Raw genomic sequence first — 13,923 nt, 5'->3', positions numbered from 1 at the left:
TACAGAAAGCGCAATATAATTTTATTGGTTTTTATCGCTACCATCAGTATTACATCTTATGCAGTCACTTCTTTTCACTTTTTTTAATCAGAGGCTGGCTGTGTCAAAATATAAACACTCACAACTTTTCATTTAGTTACCTTTCTTGATGTCACAAACATTGAAGTTTGATTCTTTTTTTTCTTTTATATAACAACAAATGAAAAAAAAAAAAAACACTTGGAGTACATGTATATAAAAGACAAACTTAAAAAAAAAGAAAAAAGAAAAGAAAATACAAGCCACTGTAGACTTAACAACATGTTAAGAGTATTTCCTGTGCCCATCAATATTCATTTTGGATAATACTTTTTAAGGACCTGCCTTGACCTTGTGTTTTTTTTCTCTCTCAACAGAAAATGGGGATAATAAAATGTATTTTTTTTAAATATAAAATTATCAATGGGAACAAGAAGCACCTTTAACAGAAGACGGAAGGCAAAGGGGACACTGCATTCGGCACTGCAGGATTGGTCATTCTTTCCAGTGGTTCTGTTTGCTGATTGATTCGTAACTCACAATAGGTTCCTCCCTTTTTGTCTGCGGAGCTTTAGAAGTCTGCAATGCCTCTCTCTCTTTCTCACTCTCTCACACTCACTCTCTCACTTTCCATGGGAACCACAGCGTCGGCCAAGTCGGGAGCAGAACGAATCCAGAGACAGATCCTCAAAACTGCAGTGAGGAAAGAGAAAAAAAATATATATATTCAACTGGGTAAAACTGTACGTACTTTAGACAGACATTCTATACATAAAATATTACTGAATTAACAATCAAAACAATAATATATACATGTATCCAGACTTTTATTTTATTAATTTTGTTTTGCAATATATTTACTGCAATATATAAAAAGAAAAGAATTTAAACAGATTTCACCAAAAATAAATAGTCCAACATGCAATTATATTAATAATTTCCTGAGTGTATCCAAGAATGGAGAAAAATAAATAATACTGGGCAGACACTGGTGTGATATTGATGACAGGCTTATGGGTTTAATACCTGGGTTCACCAAACTGCCACTGCTGGGCCTGACTTTTTCAATGTAATGTGAATCTAGAAGTTGACGGGTTTTTTTATATTGTGGTAGAAGCTCCTCATGAATGCACTAGCAGTCATTTTTGTGAATGTTTTTGAAACATAATAACTGAATGACTGAAATGCCCTTCCTAATTAATGGAAGAACAGTGATTATATTAAATTATATGCAGAAAAGGTGGTTCAATTTAGATGTACTGATTATTTAAATATTTTAAAATAATAAAACATAATATTCTTTTCCCATTTTCTCCCCAATTTACACAGCCAATTACCCAAACTCACTCATTAAGACTGCCCCCCTATTACTAGTAATGCTCCAACACAAGGAGGGTGAAGACTAGCACATGCCTCCTCCAATATACATGTTAAGTCAGCCATTGCCTCTTTTCCAACTGCTGTTGATGCAGCATTGCTGAGTAGCATCACAGCGCATTCGAAGGAAAGCGACATCACCCTTTAGAGTGATGTGGGGAAAGAGCACCACCTACCCACCCAGAGAGAGCAAGGCCAAATATTGCCTTTTCAGGACTCCGGCAGCTATTGGCAAACTACATGAACAGGATTTGAACCAGAGATGTCCTGATCATCGTGGCAGCGTTTAGCTGCCCAAAATAATAAAACATAAATACAAATATACCTAATGAATGTTAAAAAAGCCACCAAAAATAAACTTACATTTTTGAGGAATTCCTCGGCGACAATTCGAGCACGGGCGTTGACAGCCAGCTTCATCTCACTGATCTCCTTGTCAATCTCCTCCATGAAGTGGATGACAAAGTCCACCAACTTATGCTTGTACATCTGCTCCGTGTGGAAGTTAGTGATGAGGAAACTGATGTCATAGCCCTGAGAGAAAGAGAAACGGAGAGAGAGAGAGGAAGGAGATTATTAAAAGAACAGAAGAAGTGAAAGTAACATACAAACACTACTTTTAACTTGCATTTTAAAAAGACAAGTAATCAGTATTAACAATACTATGCTAAACAAACAGATGGAATGTGGCCCCAATAATCAATCCATGTAGTACACATGTTCCGGTACACAGTGACTCGGTAAGTGCCAAACCTTGGTATTGATCCCACAGCCCCTTCACCGATTACCCAAAACTTGAACCACTTTTGTACTAGTCATCACTGCCCGAGGTTTAAACATTGTCCCTTTCTCTCCAAGACTAAGACCATGCTGCGTCTTTAGCTTACCTCCACAGGTTTCCTTCGGAGGATGAAGAAGTTCTCCGCTCTCATCATCATGAACCGCATGAATTTGTGGCACAAGATCTTCTCGATCTCATCCGCCTGAAAAGAAGGTTAGAGTTAAAGCTCAAACCTCAAACCACACCCAATCTGAACAACACTATTAGCATCAGATTAATCACAGCCTTGGCACAATGTATTCCAACACAACATCTTTTGTATTGACACTTCTTGGATTATGACGGCAGTTCAGCACAGTTTCTCACCTGTTTGACGGCAATGCTGACCCGCACAGAGTTGATAGAGCCCTCTATCAGAACCTTCTCTTTGTCATTGCGGCTGATTACCACCGGCTGCAGCAGCAACTCTTTGCTGCTCCTGTAATGAAGAAACAAATTTGAAGAAACAATTACAATTTTTACAAATGTAAATTACAGATGAATACAAAAAACACACACATATCAGGTAGAGATACACAATCTGAATTTAAGGTCAGAATTTAAGGCTTTACAAACATCAGTTAATTTAGTTTATTTTGTAGTAACTCTGAGAGTGTTTGTAAAAGTTGGAAATGTGCACTATTCAAGCACCAGTGGTTGAAATATTTCACACAGCTCATACAATATTTTTCGGTATTTTTGTAACACTAAATTAAATTTTTTTTTTCAAGAATACACTACTGCAACAAAATGAAAATTAACTATTAAAAATGATGTATTATTATTTGTAACAGACGTCAATGATCCAGAATGCCATGATACTAATACTTATAATGCACTCCAAATATCACCATATATATTCAGGATTAAAGTAAAATAAATGATACTGGACAGATATAATCTGTCTCTAGTAGATATATAATAGGAAATGAGAACAGTGTGAATTTTTCTTTTGCTGAATACAGCAAAAAAAGTAGCACCCTGATGTGATAATATGTGGTGGTTGATATGGCACAATATTTCAAGGTTAACAAACTTTCTTAATATTTAAAAATATTGCCTATATTATTGCATATGATACGATATGGCAAACTCCACCCAACAACTCAATAGTAACAAATCAATTTTGCTGCAAAGGCACAGAAATTAATAGAATTCTTGCATTTCTAGAATTCTCTAATATGCTTTATACTCTATACCCTGCAGCCATTCAGTCCACACTGTGGTGACTCAGAGAGGACACTGGATGAACTGGTGTGACTCACCTGACTTCCACCTCTGGCTTGTTGTGCCGTTCCACCACCTGAGAGGAGAAGTTCTCCAAGCATAGGGCTGCCTGCAGGGTGGCGCGCACAGCGTTCAGGTATGGCCGCAAAGTCGCCGTCTAAAAAAAAAAAGAACAGGTTTAAATAGAAAAGTCAAACGTGCCTTATAATAATTTAGCTAAAAACTGCACCTACAGATACTAAAACCAATGCATTCAGGATTTAATTTAATTATCATGTACATAAGTCATATATGGTACAACTAGCTGTGAAATGGTTTGACAAATGTGTGCTTACATGAAACCAAAAAGATAGTACATAAAGATACAGCATATAAAACATAGATACAAAGCAGACATGTCAAATAAACATACTGTTTAAACAATACAATATATAGAGAGATAGTAATAACAAAAACAGCAATGGCTCTCCAAACAATCACTGATCATCAGTAAATTTTACATTTGGAGGAAGAGTGGAGAGACACACAGTTCAAGCTGCTTGAGGTCTAGTATGAAATGTCCACAATCATTGATGGTTTGGAGAGTCATGTCTGTCATCTGCTGGTGTTGATCCACTGTGTTTTATTATCAAGTCTAAAGTCAGTGCAGTTTTGTTTTCCCCAGAAAATTTTTACAGCACTTCATGCTTCCCTCTGCTGACAACTTTTACAGAGATGCGGATTTCATTTTCCAGCAGGACTTGGCACACTGCCCAATATAATATTCTAATTTTCTGAGTTTTCTGGAGTTTTCATTGGCTGTAAGCCATAATCATCAAAAATAAAAGAAAAAAAAAACGCTTAAAATAGATCACTCTGTGTGTAACACATCTATATAATATAATATGAGTTTAACATTTTGTATTGAATTACTGAAATAAAGCAACTTTTCAATGATAATCAACTTTTTTGAGATGCACTAGTATCTTTAGAACAGTATAACAATGCATCGTGTAGTTGTAAATCATATTAGGGTCAGTTTTGCAGATTTGAGCATTTTTACAGCATTCGAACTAGAGCCACTGTTTTGCAGTAACGTTACCCTGATTAGATATGGTTAAATACGAATGAATGAAAACACTACTCCATATCTAAACACTGCAGAGCCACATACACACTCTAGACTCGACAACAGACACTGTAATAATCAGATTAATACACCACAGATTAAATAAATCAGCTATAACTGAAGCACAGCTCAGAAATGCACAGTAACGTTAGCAAGCTAACCGAGCTAACCCCGGACTGCTGCACCGCGTCCGTCCTGCTGAAGCTCTGAGACTCATTACACAGCACAGTAACGCTGCCCAGGCTCTTATTCAGCACATAATTACCCCTTAAACCCGATATAAACCCAAATAAAGCCGCTTTTATTACAGAATAAAATATCTCACCATTTTCTGTGGGCTTTGGAGGAAGGCGGAAGTGTCTGCGCCACGCCTGCTGCCTTCGTGCGCCTTTTCATAAAACACCTAATACAGGCGCAGCACGTTAACTCCTAACCTCCTAATACAATTTTTTCATATCATTCTAACAAAAATATATATATAACCTAAATAGCTCTGGAAAAAATTAAGAGACCACTCCAGTTTCTAAACCAGTTTCTCTGATTTTGCTATTTATAGGTACATGTTTGAGTAAAAGGAACATTGTTGTTTTATTCTATTTTTAATTCTAAAAATATTGTCATTTATATCATTTATTTGCAAAAAATGAGAAATGGTTGAAATAACAAAAAAGATACAGAGCTTTAAGACCTTAAATAATGCAAAGAAAACAAGTTCATATTCATAAGGTTTTAAGAGTTTTTTTTTGTTTATAATGGATTTATCATCAATATTGCTATTTATCTTAAAGCCATTAATAATATTTTAACATTAGTGTTTTATTATTTCAGTCAAGAACATTTAACATTAACATAATTAGCATAGTAACTGCCCCTCCTGATCTCTCTTCTCTCATCTTTAAGATTGTTTTTCATCGCCTGGTGATTTCTGGTTACATGTTTTTTTTTGTGATTATTTGTGTTTTTTTGTGATTTTTTTTTGGTGACCGCGGTCATTTTTAAAAGTAAAATGCCCGCCACTGCTGAATGTTCACCCGCGATTAGATTTTCAAACAAGCTCAATTTGGCGGAAAACCAACGAACCTGGCAACTCTGCATCCATCCGCCATCTAGATTTTGGGTTGTCTTTACTATTATATGTATTACGGTAACCGCTTTGCCGAGGCAAACTTACCTTGATTCGCGTTTTCTTCCATATATGGCAAATACTCACTTATGTTCACTTAGCTTTAATAATGCAGTGCTGTAAACCTCTATCTTTCCCCAAAAATGTATATTCATCACCTTATAAATATGAGTTATTATATTAAACGTAATAAAATGTATTATTTGTGGTTATGCATTGGTTGAAGCCGAGCTCATTCACTGCTGAAACGGGAATGTACCATTTGTGACCAGCTTGAGTTGCACATGCTCATATGGGGGTGCACAGTCTCCACACACTCTTTATATTCTTACAAATAATTAAGAAACACATTGTACGACGTATATAAACTAGAGTACAGTGCATTTAATTAGTAAAAAGCTGTAGTTATTGTCTATTAAATACGAGTTTATTTATTATAATCTTGATCTTGGGTCTGAGGCAGAATTCCCCCCCTGTTTTCTGAGTGGTACAGTCAGTAATGGACGCCCCGTCTCGGAGGTAAATAATAGTGTGGGTATTTTAAATAATTCTTGACGTTTGTGGCCAATTTACATACATGAGATGTACCTTTTGAGGTGAAATCGTTGATATAAAGCTAGTACATATTTTTTATGGGGTCTAGGATGGTGTACACTGCGTTAGGAGCCAGTTTTATGCGTTAGTGCTTTGACTTACACACGCCATCTAGGACTAGCTTGCTAACGCTGGCTAACCGAGCTAAGATGCTATAGGCCTTATATAGAGGCTAAATTCAGCCTCTTAACACCAGCTAGCTAATTACTCTATACAGTGGCAAGATAAGGTATGTTTAAGGTTTGGAATTTCATGTTTTTCTGCATGAATTTGTCATAAAATATGCTCTGATCCTTATCCAAGTAAAGGGTATTGACAAATATAATATAGTGCTAGTTGATTAATTATGTTAAATCTTGAGAAAAATTGCAGTCTTGTTAAGAACATGAGCTGGGAGGTGTGGACTATAGCTTTTTTAACAATTAAAAACACTTAAAATTGAGTTTAAGTGCTCCTCCACATTAGAAAGATGGGTGTATCTGAGCAATGCCTCACCAAAAAGAGCTTTCAGAGGATCTACAATTAAAAATGGTTGGTTTACATAAGGCTGCAAAAATTACAAAATGATTTACAGTCACCATTCGCCAAAAATACAGCTCTAGAAAAATCTATTACAAGGGTGTGAACTTACTTGAAAGAGTGTGTTTAAAAAAAATAAATAAGCAAAATCATATTTATGTGCTTTATTTGAGGCACGTTATATTTTTAATACCCTTCACTTGGAAAAAATAGATCACATTTTGTGACAAATTCATGCAGAAAACCAGGAAAAAGTTCCCTCACTTTTTCTTGGCACTTTTTCTTATTATAAATAAAACTGAGAGAAAGGCTGAGGCTGCCTTTCCAAAGCAGAGAATACTCCGAAAACTACACTGACAAAAGGATTATAATAATGATAGTGTAGGATTGTTTTAACTTAAGGTTAGATGTCATAACAAAGCTTATTTTTTTACTTTAGTTTATGCAGTTATGAAAATGAACCCTCTGTTCTCTTGTGTCCCAACAGTGCCAGGTACACATAACTAAGAAGATGAGTGAACTAAAGGACTGCCCACCACTTAAGTACTATGATTTCAAGCCTGTGGAGCATGTAAAAGTGTGTCCACGCTACACGGCCGTGTTGGGCCGCTCAGAGGATGATGGCATCGGCATTGAGGAGCTGGACACGCTGCAGCTGGAGCTGGAGACGCTGCTGTCTTCGGCCAGCCGACGTCTCAGAGCCTTGGAAGAACAGAGACAGGTGAGGGACATGAAACATTAAGTACTTCCCCTAACAGACTCTTCATATCTTCTTCTTATTGTTTTTCTTATTTTCTCTATCGATTGTTCTTCTAACCACAGAGGACTGTTAATCTAGTCATATCTTTGATATGTAATGGGTATATTATAACAGTAACCCTGTGGTTGTAAATGGATACGTGATTTATCTGCTGGAAGGTTACTAAATTAAATTTTTGTTTCAACAGATTCTTACAGACTGGCAGGACAAGAAAGGTGACAAAAGGTTTTTAAAGATGGGCAAAGACGCAGATATCTCTGCCTCGTCTCGCCCTTCCAAACCTAAGAAGCAGAAGGTGGAGGCAAAGGTAGCTCATGGGCCAGGTCCTGGGCCAGGCAGACCCAAATCCAAGAACCTGCAGCCCAAGGTTCAGGAGTATGAATTCAGCGAAGATCCACAGGATATTCCCCGCAACCCCAAAAACGATGCGCCAAACAGGTTGGTTAATATATCAAAACAATTGGGTTTACATGTTGTTAAAAACAAGTATCTCTATTTAATTTAGTAGACCCAAATTTAAACAGTTAAACGCACAAACTGTCCCTTACACTGTGTAAAAAAATCTTGATGAATGGACCGATAGAAATTCTCCAAAATTACCTGAAATAAACTCTTTTTACATTATCTTCTATTAAAAGTTAAGAATCTAATCTGTAATGTTATTGTGTTGGGGATGCATGTTTTTTTTATTGCAAATCGACAATGTAGTACATTCCGAAAGCTGTATGTATGTTTGTGTATATATATTTTAGAAATATATTTATAAATCTGTGTGTCAGATTCTGGGCCTCGGTGGAACCCTACTGTGCGGACATCACCAATGAAGAGATAAGGGTTCTTGAGGAACTTCTTAAACCACCTGACGACGAAGCAGAATATTATAAGGTAACGTCAAGATATAACATTATTAAGGTTTTATTATACACTTTCTTAAAGAGCAGATAGCAGCAGAAATACTGTCATTAATTAATTTCCCAAACTACTAATCCCAAAAGGCTGGTACAGTGTGTAAAAAAAGCCTGATTTTTTAAATATTGGCTTCACAAGGTGTATTTTCTGTTTTTCTGTTCAATGTTTCATTTGTTATTATATGCAATTTATTAATTTCAGGTCAAGTTAGGGCTAGTAATGAGGGGGAAAACGTATTGATTTAAAGTAGGTGATGTCAGTAAGTGAATATAACCAGCTCTGGACCAAAGGACCATCCAAAATATTATTGATTTGACAGATATATCTTCTGTATGATTAAATGTAATCATATGATTTAAATTTTTGTGTTTGTGTTTGGTAGATTCCTGCTCTTGGTAAACACTACGCTCAGCGCTGGGCTCAGGAGGACCTGCTGGAAGAGCAGAGAGAGGGAGCCCGAGCCAATGACAAGAAGAAAAGCCTCCTGGGTCCGCTCTCCGAAATAGATGCCAAAGGTAACTCAGAATAAAATTAAAGTAACCGTACTGACTAGGAACAGCTGGACTGTACTGTGGACCTAGATGGTATTTAAGCACTATTTATTGCTACATTAGTACTTTTCCTTTGTAACAGCATGTGTTGTAAATGCTAGTCCTCATCTGTATTCATCTGTATTCGGTTTGTGTAGATGTGGACGCTATGCTAAAGAAGTCTGAATCCCAACACGAACCCCCAGAGGATGGCTGCCCATTTGGTCCTCTTACACAACGCCTGCTGCAAGCTCTGGTGGAGGTCAGTCACTTGCATATTACAAGATAAAGACACTTTATTGATCAGACACCACTTAAAAATGATGAGTTTCTTTGATTTTACCAAATTAAAAACCTCTGGAACATAATCAAGAGGAAGATGGATGATCACAAGCCATCAAACCAAACTGAACTGCTTGAATTTTTGCACCAGGAGTGAGTAGCATAAAGTTATCCAAAAGCAGTGTGTAAGACTGGTGGAGGAGAACATGCCAAGATGCATGAAAACTGTGATTAAAAACCAAAGTTATTTCACCAAATATTGATTTCTGAACTCCTAAAACTTATGAATATGAACTTGTTTTCTTTGCATTATTTGAGGTCTGAAAGCTCTCCATTTTTTTCATTATTTCAGCCATTTCTCATTTTCTGCAAATAAATGCTTTAAATGACAATATTTATATTTGGAATTTGGGAAATGTTGTCTGTAGTTTATAGAAGAAAACAACATGTTCATTTTACTCAAGCATAAACCTATAAATAGCAAAATCAGAGAAACTGATTTAGAAACTGAAGTGGTCTCTTGATTTTTTCCAGAGCTGTATATGTGTATGTACCTATGCATGTATACACAGATGCATATCCATCCATGTAAATGTGGATGAGTAAATGAGTCCATGTAGTGGAGTGGATGGTTCTCTGTAGCAGCATCCTATCCGTGATGGGAGGAGTTTAAAAGCTTGATTGCTCTGGGAACAAAAGATCTCCTCAGTCTGTCGATTGAGCAGCTCTGTGACAGCACAAACACAAAATGCAATACAATACAATATTTTGCATCAAAAGCTTCAGTCAGGGAGTTTCTGACAAAGAGCATGATCATTATACACTGGTTGCCACTATCCCAGCTCTACTTCTGGAGATCTGACTTCTTGCATGCTTGGACAAATATGTTGGATGTAGGAAGTCAATGGGTGTTTTAATTTTTTTGTAGGAGAATATCATATCCCCCATGGAGGATTCCCCCATCCCAGACATGCCAGTGAAAGATGATGGGGCTGGGACATCACCTCGCAGCCAGGGAAAAGCCTTCAGGTAATACTTTGCATCCTGAAATGACAGAAACGACTGTCCAGTGTTTGTGTACTTTTGAAAGCCACTACAATGTGAACTGCATCTCTTCCTCTCTTCTCCTACCCGACAGTGTGCCTCACACTCGTTCTCTGGAAGCTCGGATTAAGGAGGAGTTGGTTTCTCAGGGCCTGCTGGATTCAGAGGAGAGGCAGAGTGCAGGTGGAGACTCTGAGGATGAGGTTCTGGCCGAGCTTCAGAAGAGGCAGGCGGAGCTGAAGGCTCTGACTGCCCACAATCGTGCACGCAAACAGGAGCTTCTACGGTGAGATGTTTTTTTTTTTTTTTTTTTTTTTTTGGTTAAACAAAAGTTAAGTTTCAGATCCTAAAACCTTGTGTATTTGGCAAACATACCCTCTTCTTCTGCAGCCTCGCCTCTGTTGTGTGTGCAGCATGTGGTTTTGCATTGTCTTGATGAAATACATGTGGACATCCCTAGAAAAGATGTCATGTAGGGAGTCATGCAATAAAATACGATCTTGAATGCTGCCTCAGAGAAGTGTATTGACACCATGATAGGCCCTTGGCATAGGCATTTGGACTTGTCAAGAGAAAGATTGATGACCACAAGCCATACAAACCAAGCTGAACTGCTTGAATTTTTGCACCAGGAGGCATAAAGTTATCCAAAAGCATTGTGTTAGACTGGTGGAGGAGAACATGCCAAGATGCATGAAAACTGTAATTAAAAAACAGGGTTATTCCACCAAATATTGATTTCTGAACTCCTAAAACTTTATAATTATGAATTTGTTTTCTTTGCATTATTTGAGGTCTGAAAGCTCTGCATCTTTTAGTTATTTTAGCTGTTTCTAATTTTCTGCAAATAAATGTTCTAAATGACAATATTTCTATTTGGAATTTGGGAGAATTTTTATATACCTGAAAAAAGCTAAATCATAGAAACTGAATTAGAAACTGAGGTGGTTTCTTAATTGTTTTTTAGAGCTGTATTTTTAACTGCCATCCAGCACGATCAAGGAAATTTGTGTGGTATTTAGCTTTTGATTCTGTCCACCTCCGACCTGTCCCTAGTCCCATTTCCATGTATATAAAGCAACAGTAAACAAACCGTGTCCTGCAGCCATGGAAACAGACAAACTTCCTATTTTTTTGCTGAACAGGTAATCACTGAGCTTCAGTAAGGTTCGCCAACCATAGATGGATAATTTAAAACCATCATTAGCGTAGTAAGGATGGGCATTTTGGTCACTGAAACGTATATATTTACTGGTTAGCCACTGTCAGTCTGGTAACCCGCGTGTGCTTCTCGTCTGGAGAGAGCCAGTGGGGAAGATAACTCCACCTAATGTTTGAAAATTAGACTCCTATAGCCATTTTACACACTCTCACTCGCATTTATTGCTGATTGTTTCATCAAATTCTAATCTGTCTCCATGTTTGTGCAGATTAGCACGAGAGGAGATGAGAAAGCAGGAGCTGCGGCAGCGCGTCCGAGTGGCCGACAACGAGGTCATGGAGGCCTTCCGTCGCATCATGGCAGCCAGGCAGAAGAAACGCACTCCAACCAAGAAAGAAAAGGATCAGGCGTGGAAGGCCCTGAAAGAGAGGGAGAGCATCCTCAAACTATTGGATGGATAAAGAGAAGAAGACAGAGGACTGACTGTGATATTGTGCTGGTGTGCCCTGGGGACCAGAGTTTTATTTTTTTGTTTGTTTGTTTAATAGGGAGGTCAACCAGCTTACTAACATTAACAAACAATAATATGAAACTTAGGCTGGTATCAGGGCTGGTTCTAGACAAGTCTGACATTTTAACTTTTTTTCCCCTTCTCCTCAAATCAATAATAAGCTGTTTATGTACTGTTTTATATCGCTGTATGGTAAGGACAAATATGCTATAGAAAGATTGGGAATTTGGGCTGATTTCCAGTTTCCGCCAATGCAAAAACACAGACGTGACTAGATGACAAGACAAGATACACCTAGATATTTTTTATATATACAGCTCTGGAAAAATAAGAGACCACTTAAAAAGGATGAGTTTCTTTGATTTTACCAAATTGAAAACCTCTGGAATATAATCAAGAGGAAGATGGATGATCACAAGCCATCAAACCCAACTGAACTGCTTGAATTTTTTCACCAGGAGTGAGTAGCATAAAGTTATCCAAAAGCAGTGTGTAAGACTGGTGGAGGAGAACACACCAAGATGCATGAAAACTGTGATTAAAAACCAACCAGGGTTATTCCCCCTAATATCTTTAAACTTTGAATATGAACTTGTTTTATTTGCATGATTTGAGGTCTGAAAGCTCTTGATCTTTTTGTTGTTTCAGACATTTCTCATTTTCTGCAAATAAATGCTCTAAATGACAATATTTTTATTTGGAATTTGGGAGAAATGTTGTCTGTAGTTTATAGAATAAAACAACAATGTTCATTTTGCTCAAACATAAACCTATAAATAGCAAAATCAGAGAAACTGATTCAGAAACTGAGTGATCTCTTAATTTAGTTCCAGAGCTGTAGCTACTAGCAAATTCTAGTACCACTGTGCAAACAGGCCTATTCAAAGTCCAGGTATAGAACCAGCCCTGAGAAAGTCTTACTGAGCAAGAAGATGATGATGTGCACTAATAAACCAGTCACTGATACTGATACACTACTGTGATAAATCCCATGGTCATGATGCCAGAACTCAGGAGGTGTTTGGATCAGACTTCAGAGTAATGATGTACGAGTAATGAGTTCTGATCTAGCTTCGTTTTTTTAATGTCTCACATATTCTGACAAACACAATAACGTGGAGATACAGTATATACAGATATGTACGGGTTCTGGTATCGCTCATTTACCGTGTTTGCCTTTTTGTACAGTTCCCCAATGCAAGCAGTGATATCAGCAGTGATTGTTACTGTTGTTATTGTTGTTATTTGTCCTATGATAAAGCTGTATTTTGCCAGTGCATGGGTAAAAGAGGATGCACGTTATTTTGCTTACATTTTTATTTGATGTGGACGGACTCAAGAAAGTGGAAAACAGACTATTTAAATGAAGGGGTTAAATAAGTACGAGTGTTGGTTATTGTTATTATTAAAATAGGTTCTTTTTTTTGTACAGAGGAGACTGTGATGTTGTGGAGATGGTATGGTGGTTTGTTATCAGCGTTTTGAAAATGGAGCGTGGTTAACTGTGTCGCTGCATGTGAGCCAGCAGATGAAAATAAACCAAGTGTTTAATGAATCATGACGCCAGAAAAGTCCTTCCTGTCTTCACACACAGCTGAACACTTCTCTACAACTCTCTACAACTGTGCATGCAAAGGGTGTGCTTCAAATGCAGCATATGCATGGCACTTTTAGGAAGCAGTGGTTTTTATATTTTACACTTTTTTTAAAAACTGAACTATAAGGAGGTTGTGTTTTTTTAGAGTTTAATGTAAAAGCTGCATGTAAGGTTTAATAGGGCTGCTTACTATTCGTAAAAAAATAATTTAATTTAATGTAAAGTGCTGTTTGTTTACAAATAATAAAAAAAAAAACTAGAACAAAGAACCTAAATTGTAATTGAGACTTGCTCATATATTTTTAAAGAATATTTATAATAATTGATATACTAGGTCAAAAT

The 13,923-nt window shown here is 37.1% G+C and overlaps 2 protein-coding genes across 4 annotated transcripts; one reads left to right on the top strand and one right to left on the bottom strand.

Moving 5' to 3' along the window:
* arpc4l (actin related protein 2/3 complex, subunit 4, like) lies at positions 1-4,964 on the bottom strand. Its single transcript, XM_007256426.3, has 6 exons — positions 4,876-4,964; positions 3,481-3,599; positions 2,543-2,654; positions 2,283-2,378; positions 1,759-1,929; positions 1-711 (listed from the first exon to the last, which is right to left on the bottom strand). The coding sequence occupies exons 1-6, from the start codon at positions 4,876-4,878 to the stop codon at positions 706-708; spliced, it is 507 nt and encodes a 168-aa protein (XP_007256488.1). The 5' UTR covers positions 4,879-4,964; the 3' UTR covers positions 1-705.
* Positions 4,965-6,113: 1,149 nt separating this feature from the next.
* On the top strand, positions 6,114-13,539 carry tada3l (transcriptional adaptor 3 (NGG1 homolog, yeast)-like). 3 transcript variants are annotated; one of them, XM_022682380.2, is made up of 9 exons: positions 6,114-6,192; positions 7,274-7,507; positions 7,734-7,984; positions 8,326-8,431; positions 8,838-8,970; positions 9,144-9,247; positions 10,196-10,296; positions 10,406-10,597; positions 11,742-13,539. In XM_022682380.2, exons 2-9 carry the CDS (start codon positions 7,298-7,300, stop codon positions 11,932-11,934), a joined length of 1,290 nt encoding a protein of 429 aa, XP_022538101.1. In that variant the 5' UTR covers positions 6,114-6,192; positions 7,274-7,297; the 3' UTR covers positions 11,935-13,539. The 3 variants fall into 3 exon arrangements, with proteins under 3 accessions (XP_022538101.1, XP_022538100.1, XP_022538102.1); XM_022682379.2 differs by having other exon boundaries at positions 6,151-6,204; XM_022682381.2 differs by lacking the exon at positions 6,114-6,192 and adding an exon at positions 6,370-6,496.
* The last annotated feature ends 384 nt before the right edge of the window (positions 13,540-13,923 follow it).

The sequence above is a fragment of the Astyanax mexicanus genome, chromosome 24 (assembly GCF_023375975.1).
Source record: "Astyanax mexicanus isolate ESR-SI-001 chromosome 24, AstMex3_surface, whole genome shotgun sequence".
NCBI lineage: Eukaryota > Metazoa > Chordata > Actinopteri > Characiformes > Acestrorhamphidae > Astyanax > Astyanax mexicanus.
The sequence above is the reverse complement of the archived record's forward strand: the minus strand, read 5'-3'. Positions and strand labels throughout refer to the sequence as shown.